A 9,943-nucleotide genomic window follows, 5' to 3' on the forward strand; every position below is an offset into this window, starting at 1 on the left:
ATGCAATCTTACAACATCATGCAATTTAAATCCATTCTGTCAACTATTTCGATTTCGTTGAGGCTTTAGCATCTATATTAATCTTATGGTTCATTGTTTGGACTTTGATCTTTTGAAACAATTTATGCAATACTTCATTGATGCCTCAAACAAATTTACACTTTTTTCGTCTAATTTCGGTGAAGATTCCGAGCTCTAACAACATTCGGGCGAGTTAAAAAAGGTCCTTATTTTTCCTTTGCAATTGTTGCATAACTGAATTCAACGTGAGCGCTTAAAGATCATTTTCAATTACATGGATTGCCAGCAAACAACGTTATGCAAAAGTACTCATTACGTGTCCATGAACGAAACCACAATTCTACGGAGATATCACTTGACCTCATGCTCCCTACCAAGAGTTCTCACTTCAATGTTGATTCCGATATCATGGCATCAAAAGCTAGATTAATTGTTATGGGTATCTCTGTTGCCTTAGGTAAGTAAGAGCAATCAATGACGGATTTTTCTAAGAGAAAACCAAAGTCACTCTCCAATTTTCAGCATATGTTTCTTGGGGACTTTTACTATCACTCCAACCCGCTTTTTATCCAACAGAAGCAGAGTCTAAGGGTGCCACTCCAGCCCAAGTAAAACTCGATTCTAGCATTCAATTTAAATGACACACTCTTCATTCATTACCTCTTGGTTCTCAATAGTATGGATTGGTGTTCGGGATCGTCAGCTTAGGCGGCTTTATATTCTCGCCCATATTTGCACATTATGGAAGTAAAATTGGGCCAAAGATCCTCTACAATTTGGGCGGAATTGGCCAAGGAATGGCAGCGGTGGCTTTTGGAAGCTTGGAGTTTGTGAATGACACATGGACATTCATTGGGCTTTCTTACTTGCTAAGGTCAGTTCTTGTTCATCCAATGAGAGACCCCCGCGTGGTTTCGTGAGCACTTATTTTGAATTGCGACTGGGAAAAATATGCACTTTTAACAGAGATTTAAGAAGGAACTAGATGTATGCCAATCCCTTTTGGTCCGTTGATTGTTAGTAAAACAACGAATTTGCCGTTTGAGATATCGTTTATCTGAAATAGAATACTAATATTTGCAATATCTTAATTTAGAATAATCTAAGCTTTATCATTAACCATGTAACAAGTTAGAGGATTTCTAATGTCTCTTCTATCCGCATTATTCAGCATCAATATTATTCTATTTTTCTTAAATCTCACTTACATTCGACTTTGGTTAGACGAAAACAACGGATTTAGTTGGCACGTTGCGTGCACTGATATCAAGGACAGCATGAAGAAGAGACTTCTTTTATTGAGGGTTAAAAGTTTCCTTCACCAAGGATTATGCCCAGGGCTGGTCAAATTTACAATGAATTGCTTCATGTGACTGTTCACTGTGCAAAGCCATGCATGCTGATAATGGCTCGTTCACTGGCACTTTTTCATTGCAATTCAATGAGGTTTGATGGGGATTAAAACGGACGTAAATTTGTCACCAAATGAAATTAAGCATTTGGCGTTCGCAAAACTTGTACTCGTATGCTGGCAGGACAAAGTTTGTGGAAGAGGGAAAATTCCTAACGTTGTTATGGCTCATTCAATTGGCCTTCTACCTGTGAGATTCCATCTTGGGAGATTTTAAGATGGTCACCAAGGGTCTCAAAAATAGTCTTGAGTTTATCTTGCTTGATCTAGCTGTTGTGACCTCGTGAAAAGACGTATTAAGCTGAATTTTGGCCTCGATTTGGAAGAATGTGAAGGCATCTACTAATGTAAAAGTGAATATTTTACCCAGTCGCAATTCAAAATAAGTGCTCACGAAACCACATGGGAGTCTCTCATTCTTGTTGAATTATGAAATGCTTGTGCTTTCAAAGTGAGTATTCGCGAAGATTCATTCATTCAGTATAGCTTTATTTTGATATCGAACTAAAACAGTATTGAAAATGAATCCAAATAGGATTGGGCGGCAACTCCTTTAAGGGTGCCAGAAATATGTCTCACTCGCCTAACCTCTTTATTTTTGGGAGGTCACCCTTCCTTTCATGACCTTACACCAGATGGAGCCAAAGGCAGTCTACAGATGGAGCTAAAGAAGGAGTGCTAAGAGTTAAGATAACTTGAAAGGGACATTAGGTATTGGTTCTGCTTGTTAATGNACGTGTGCTCATTTGTTTTGGAAACTGCAGATCTTTATCTACTAAACTGAAGTGTCAAATTTTAGCATCATTTCTTCTGAAGGGCGGTCTCGTATTTCCTAACCGTGAAGAGTTAAGATAACTTGAGAGGAACATTAAGTATTGGTTCTGCTTGTTAATGATGACTTTCATTAGAGAGGAACATACTCAGTGTTAATGAAGCTTTGCACATATTTTAGGTTCATTGATGGTGTGGCCAATGCAGCCGGTACAGCCTCAATAGTGAGCATTCTTATGACTCTCTTTCCCGGATTTGAGTCTTCCATTCCAGCTTGGACCGAGATGTGTTTTGGTTTGGGCTACACGATAGGTGAGTATTGTAAGTATTTTAAGGGTTTGTTTGGATTATCGATGGTTTCATCCGTGGTTATAGGACCAGTTTTGGGTTCAGTTTTGTTCGAGGTTGGAGGTTTTGGCCTTCCTTTCTTTATTATGGGAGGGATTGTCCTTTTCTTGGCCTTGGTGCTATTTGTGATGGTTCCAAATGTAAAACCTGGCTCGTCCTCCTTGAGCAAAAATCTGGCCAATGATTCGAAATCCCCTCTCACCATCAGAAACGTCATCAAAGTGCGGGTTTTATCTATTGCTGTGTGATGAAAGTGATCATTCTCACCATTTGACTCATATCTTAGTCTTTTAGTATTTCCCTCCCGTTTTTGGACAAATTCATCCTTTTTTGTGGAAATGGAATGTTTGAATCAATGCTCCAACCGCATATGATAAATTCTCAGGCTCAAGCAACTCAGTTCGAGGTCAGCATGGCTTTCTTGATCATGGCTGGGTGTTACATGATCACCTCTCCACTTGCTGGTTACGTAAGGAACATAAGATAGTAGATTAAGCTTTTTATCAATTCAACTCGGTCATTTTTGGGTCTCATAGTTGCATGGTGCAAGAAGTTGTCAGTCTACACTAAAAGGTTATTGACATATCTCTGAAATGAGTCGATTACAACAGGCCAAATATTGTTGCGGTCTGAGATGACGCTCCGTAATAGATTCAGATAGAGACTTTGGGTGATTTAACTAAATCAAGTAGCGAAAACATTGTACGTATTTGAAAACATACCGATTCAAGCCATATACACGTTATATACTCTAGGTTTGTGATAGAATAAGGCGGCCGGTTTTGCTTTCCATTGTTGGCAATTTCCTTCTGTTCATTGCCTTCATCTTCATTGGACCCGCCCCATTCTTGACGGGATTACCGACCTCGGTTCCATTGATCTTCGGAATGATGCCCTTCTTTGGGCTAGGTTATGGATTGGTATCGGTGTCTTCGTTTTCCAGAGCTTACAAGGAATGCATCCGACAAGGGTATCGAGATGACGTCAATACCTATTTGATTCTAACAGGTAAGAAGTAAGAAAATATATTGCAAAACGCTGTCGTGGATGTTAAATTCCCTCTTGTGGGAGACGGATTTTCATGCCGGTATAGATTTGTGGATAGCTGTGTCTTTCTTTTCAAATTCAAACACCCTATCCTTTAGAGTTTAGATCTGAAATTCCGTGGTTTGAAAAGCATAAAACAGACTTAACTCAATGTAATTTCTTTTGATAAAATCACTTTATTTAAATTCGCCATTGATGATCTTTCATGGGCTGTTTTTTTGCAAACTTCCTTACGGCTCCTGGGAATGGAATCTCCAACAATTCAAGTTAATGGGAACTCATATATCTTATGCAACTTTTAATTCATAAATTATCAAATCCATCTTCTTACAAGAGTTCGTGGATCTGGCTAGCCCTTGGGAAAAAAATTGACCAAAATTCTTGATGGACTTTAATTTCAAGTCTGAGTGTTTTAGTATCAGATACCTTTTGTACCTTCTCTGAACACTACACAGTCCCAACTTAATTGATCTCTCCCTCCCAAAATACGAAAACTATCTCATTCACGTAATGTTCCTTAATAAAAAAACCTTTAAACCGGTTGGATCTTTGGCAAAGCTTCTAAACTAATTGGAGCATTTGCAGTTTGAATGCCCAAAAATAGAAGATGGAGATGAAATTGTACAAACTTCACGGTGGCACAATGATCTTATCTTGATAATACTTCCATGGTAGTTGCGTCATTCCATGGTAGAATGAACCGTTATAATTAAATCCACTCCAAAGCAACTATTGATAATACTAATACTATGATAATACTTAGACCTTCTACCATTTTGTTGAATAGTTCTCTTCATTAAAGCTATCAGGGCATTAGTAACGAAATTACAAGTAACGAAACTACAGTAATTCGTTCCTTTTTTCGAAAAAGGAACTGTAATTGCTTTACATTTTAAAATTGTGTAATTGTAACGACCCAAAAACTAAATCAATTTCTTGTTACTCGTTCCTTTTTAAGCTTCCAGAATGGCCTTTAAATTTTCGTTCATCTTGTGACAGCTGCGAAACCTTCAGGCTCAACAGCAATTGCCATTTTTGCTAATTCCATCTAAAATAGTTTGATCAAAGAAAGCCATGGTTAGAAATTGTGCTTGCTCTTAACTACTCTGAGTGTGTTCTTCGTTTTTAAGTTTAAATTCCGTTCGACTGCAGATCTGATTCAGTGCAATTGTCAAGAAAAAAAATATCTCCTTGGCTTGAATATGATGCATCAAATTTTCAAAGCTTCATTTCCACGACTTAAGGGATGTACTTCTTACAAAGAAGCTTTACTGATTTGACAATGTCTAATGCTGTTTTTCGATCATGACTTTTGCGACATTGTTTCAAACCTTCAACAATCATTTTCCCATCCAGGCTCCCAATCTTGACTCCTCTCAGCATTATGATGCAATACATCTTGAACAACTATGTCAAGATGAAACGACAAGGCTAATTATTGAAAAATGTTGACACAAAAATCTTCAAATGCTCTTCAATTTCTTTTGAGGAGAATGGTCTTGATGGGGTAAACCATAAAATGAAGGCTGAACAAGTAAAAATACGGACATCAAAAATGGTTACTTTCTCAGCCGTTGCAGTTTTTATAGCCTTCATTAATAGATCATCACACAAAAGGATAGTTCTTATTTACGTATGAAACAATCAAGAAAAGTTTTATTCATCTTAAAAGGCCAGAAAACTTACTTTTCTTCTGAAATTTCTTGGTTCCATTCCTTCAGTACAATCAATATTTATTTCATCTTGTTAATACCGTGTCATTCTGGCCTTAGCTTAGTGGCAACTTGCCAAGCAGAGCCAAAACAGTGTCTCTACATAAATTGTGTTGACTGTTGCGATCTAGTCCAGCCTAAGACTTCTAGGACCTTCACTCTGACCTTTCTTTGACCTCTTGAACATAAGATTAAAAATTTTTGACCTTCATGGACACATCTGTGCTTAAAAATTCCAGCATTTTTTTGAATAACTTTTGCATCATATTTGGGATCTTATCAATATGCATTTTTATCACTTTCAGGCTTTCTTTGTACGCTCAGGGTTGTTATTGAAGCGTTAATGTGAGTTTGATGATGTCGATGTTGTCAAATCAACTTTTTCACACTGACATCCTTATTTTTAAGGAATTCGTGCAGACTAAAATTCTGGCGATGTTCTCCTAAAGCCTCCAGTGTCTCAAATCCTGAAATAATTCTTTTTTATAGGTTAAGACATTTTCCCCAAGAACCAAAACAATAATTTAAAAGTGTATCGAGGTACTTTTCTTATCAATTACAAGCGATATAACAACTCTTCAGTGTCCAGATTTTTACGTGTTCAACCTTTATTGGTAATCTAAAACCTTAGTAAAAGTAATTGTAACGAGTAACGCCATTGCATTTTTTTTCGAGTAATGGTTGTGTAACGAATTACTTTTTTTTGACCAAAGTAACATTAACTGTCATTCTTTCCTTTTATTGACGAACGACTAATGCCCTGAAAGTTATGTCTCTCTCAACTAAGACTATATTTGCAACATTCATAAGAACATAACACTTTGGACGATGTACACAGTGATTTTTATTTTTTATTTTGTACAATGAGGGAGCCCACTAGCATGGATTCTCGAGGGCTTGAAGGTGCTCTTAAAGTACACGTTCAGCCTCTACGGTCACTACAAGTGACTCTCAAACCATGGCCGGGACAAAGCTCTTGAATGCTTTTGAAAACGTGCAGTTTCAGATACCTTTCATCCCTTCTTTGAATACTGTACAGTCCCAACCTTTGTACAAGCCCAACCTTTAATTGCGATAATTTTGTTCCCTATTTATGGTTTCTTTTCGAGTCATATGGTACCATCTATCTAATTGTACTTTAAAGTATGGATGATATCTGGATAATGATATTTTAAGACTCGGAAGCATGTCTACAATATGCTATACCAAAACCGTTCGTTACCGATGATCAGGGCTTGAACCGTTACCCAAAAAATGTAGCGCATTACCGTTACCTTGTTGAAAAGCAACGCGTTACCGTTCCTTAAAAAAGTGGCACGTTCTCGTTACCAATACCGTTACTTTTCCAGAAAAAATAGGCCTAGAACTTCAAAAATATGTTTTATGCTAATGTTTTTAACATTTAGAACCTATGACGAAAATACGACGGTATAAAGATGCAAGGGTTGGAGGATGAAGAGTTCTTTGGTTTAATCTTTTTTCACTTTTATTAATTTTTTAAGTATTGCTATATCTTTCTTTTCATGGCTAAAAAAGTTAATATAAGTCAAGTGTTCTACTGATTTGACTAAAGGAAAATTAGAGCTATATTTTGAGGCTAACTTAAGGATTTCAATCATGCAACTGGTATTGCCATAAGTGACAAGAAATGTAAGTTGATAACCCTTGTCACATCCTCCCATTGTTATTTTTTGATATCATCAGTATCAAATGCTAGAGTGATCAATCTGCCTACGCCGCAAACTATCAAACCAATACTGCCAAGTTCGACACCTGTTTGTTTATTTTTGGGTCAGAAAGTGCAAGTCCACATGACCTGAAAAATATAAGACGGGGATCAAACTTAGCAGGAATGGTTTGTTGGTTTGCAGCGCAGGCAGATCAGTTCCATCAGTAGTACCAAAGAAGTCCCTGCATTGAGACGGAACTTTTAAAAAAGTGGAGAGGAAGCCTCGTTTGAAAAAAGAAGAAAATAACGGTAATGGTAACGGAACCAGATTTTAGCCCTCCCGTAACGATACCATCACTTTTGCAGAAAAGTAACGCATTACCTAAAGTGGTATCGATCAAGTAACACATTTCAAGTAATGCCATTTCTTGGAACTTGGAACGGCAAGATGCTCAAAAACTTTGAAAATAACAGATTTGTAAAACGACCAAGGGCTTAAACATGAAAGGGGGCTTTATCTGTTGTGGTTGTTTGGTTACATCATGGTCATTTTCGACACCAAACAAAAAGATAATTGTCGCTGTAACATGTTCGTTTTTGGTTGAAATTAATTTCAAGACATCTTCGTTTTTTCCAAAGGTCTTTGGGGAACAGCCTTTCATTTGGGTAACTTCATTGGTCCTACAATGGCTGGGATCATTGTAAACGCCATCGGATTCCCGTAAACCAGTCAAATCTCAATCTTTGTATTCCTTCTCATGGCGTTCCTGGATTGCATTCAATACTGTTATCAAGTCAAGAGAACTAATTTACAATACAAGTATGAGAATATATCGTAACAAGTGACATGAAACCCTTGGTATTGTGCGGTTTATTATTTTCTGTTTGTCTACTTCAGGACAATTCATAGAAAACGTCGTAAGTAACCACCATTAAATCTCAATATTGAATGATAATAACATTTTTTTACTATATAAATACAGATGTCTTGAATGGATTCAATCACAGAGGCCATTACGCATGGAGACGAAAGGTCTACAAAACCTTGTTAGATGTTTCGTCCACAATCGAGTACATCATCCTAGTATGACATGGATAAATGATGTACAAGATGAATGATTGTTCCCGGAACGGTTTTTATCAAAATGTGAAGATAATGCATGTTATTATCTTGGGAAAATCACAAAGTTGTTGGATTGCCCATCGTGTAGTCCGTTTGTCGGTCAGGTGTCGACCAAATGCCAGCCTAATGCTCGTAGTGACGTCATCAAACCATCAAACCATGGAAAAGCTCCAGTACCCGAGGGGCTGGTCAGCCCAGCTACAACCATGGGTGAGGAATGTCGGATACATGTTTGAAGGGAGGAGAAACAGGAAATCCTCGGTCACCAAAAAACGATATTCTCGTGATCATTGTGAGAGGGGGAAGAGAATCGGAATAAGCAATCTCACCCTCAAGATCGACGTTACCAAAATGTTGGCCCCCTGACAGCAAATGACGACCAATCCTTCCTGAATGTTCCGTTGGGACGTAGTTCCGGCCCAATGTCAACCCTTTGCCGTCTAGACCCACTGGTGGTCAGATGTGACCCACATCCCACACCTTACAGAAGAGGCAGACACAATCCATTGTCGGCAATCCAAGAAACCCCTTGATGGCCAATGTGGCTAGCCTGACGAAAGGAGGTCAACCCTGGACATTGGTATGTGAAAATCCTTGTTGCGGTCAGATGTCATGCAGGTGCAACAGTTTTACCGAAGAAACCGTCGCCGTCCACCAAGGGCCCTGGAACAACCCTTTTAGCCTCCATGTGGAAGAGGCGGAAGCCAACATTGCAAGGGAAAGTTGAATCAACAGACAGTCACATTTTTGGGCTCGAGCAGAGCAGGAGTCACATTTTTGCGCTCGAGGAGAGCAGAAGCACCTTTTGGATCTCGAGGAGATAAGTCACATCTTTCGTGCTCAAGCAGAACAGGGTTATGTTGGAACACCCGAAGTGAAAGGACCTCTCTGATCGTGAAGCTCTACTCGTTGGGTGAACGAAGGACAATTGTGCTAACGTGCTGGAAATCAAGTCGATCTATTTTGAAACCAGAGCAGTGAAAGTCAACGCTTGGAGACGGGACCCAGGAAGCCGTGCAGAGTCAAGAGGACCTGGGGAAGTGCACAGCATACTTCAGTGAGCCAGTATAGACGAGTTGAAAAGTCTCTGGAGCTGAGTACAGGTGCAACTTCTGAGTTATACTCCGTCAATTCGATTCTGGACTTTCAATCCCATCGAACCGACGTCATCGCCGTGGATCTCCGTTGGACGCAAGACTCACCTTCATCAAAAAGTAGGATCAAACCAGTTTCTATCCATGCATGTTTTCCCTCTTCCATGGCCAAGCAATTACCCCCTCTTTCATTACCCGAGCAAGACAGCTGATTGGTAGAGTGTCATTTTCATGTAGAGCAATTGAATAAAGTAGATGGAACTGCAATCGAAGTTCATCTTTGATTTGGCAAGAATCAGGTGTTAGACTCCAAGTGTAGAGATCAGCATCGTTTGATAGATACCCAGTAGACTAGGATAGTGACCACATTTTGCAGGATAGTTAGCCTTGAAGATTGGCCCAGGTATGCCAGACAACCGAGATTGATCTGGGACCAATGGGGAGTAGAGGTAGCTAGCGATTTGTATCCTTAGTCATTTGATGATTGTTTGAGGCCCTGATAAAGGAAGCTCGAACTATTGCTCGTATGCCCTGATTAGGGTTATAACCGGAGGCCTTAAGATAGGTCTAAGAAATTTAAGCCCTTGTACTAGGTGCTCTCCATCTTTGAGAGGTATCAAGGTATTTTTACTTAGTGCTTGGGTCAGGAGTTCCATGTTTCCGTTCACCACGGGAATTCAATAAGTCAGGACCTTTCACCCCTGGCTGGTGGACGGAACATTAGATGACTTGTACCAACTTTGTTAT

General features: G+C 39.0%; 1 protein-coding gene across 1 annotated transcript; it reads left to right on the forward strand.

Annotated features, from left to right (window-relative positions):
• Positions 1 to 321: 321 nt before the first annotated feature.
• Positions 322 to 7,850, forward strand: LOC131891631 (MFS-type transporter SLC18B1-like). Its single transcript, XM_059241260.1, has 8 exons — positions 322 to 478; positions 544 to 629; positions 699 to 895; positions 2,385 to 2,515; positions 2,579 to 2,772; positions 2,838 to 3,020; positions 3,307 to 3,559; positions 7,619 to 7,850. Exons 1-8 carry the CDS (start codon positions 385 to 387, stop codon positions 7,702 to 7,704), a joined length of 1,224 nt encoding a protein of 407 aa, XP_059097243.1. The 5' UTR covers positions 322 to 384; the 3' UTR covers positions 7,705 to 7,850.
• Positions 7,851 to 9,943: the final 2,093 nt, after the last annotated feature.

Source organism: Tigriopus californicus, chromosome 12 (genome assembly GCF_007210705.1).
Source record: "Tigriopus californicus strain San Diego chromosome 12, Tcal_SD_v2.1, whole genome shotgun sequence".
In the NCBI taxonomy this organism is placed as follows: domain Eukaryota; kingdom Metazoa; phylum Arthropoda; class Copepoda; order Harpacticoida; family Harpacticidae; genus Tigriopus; species Tigriopus californicus.

Excerpts from the sequence above, each read along its gene's own strand:
- LOC131891631 (XM_059241260.1), top strand. The coding sequence starts at position 385 with ATGCTCCCTACCAAGAGTTCTCACTTCAATGTTGATTCCGATATCATG. Across the intron at positions 2,516-2,578 it reads TGGTTTGGGCTACACGATAG|GACCAGTTTTGGGTTCAGTT; the intron begins GTGAGTATTGTA and ends CCGTGGTTATAG. Across the intron at positions 3,021-3,306 it reads CCTCTCCACTTGCTGGTTAC|GTTTGTGATAGAATAAGGCG; the intron begins GTAAGGAACATA and ends TATATACTCTAG.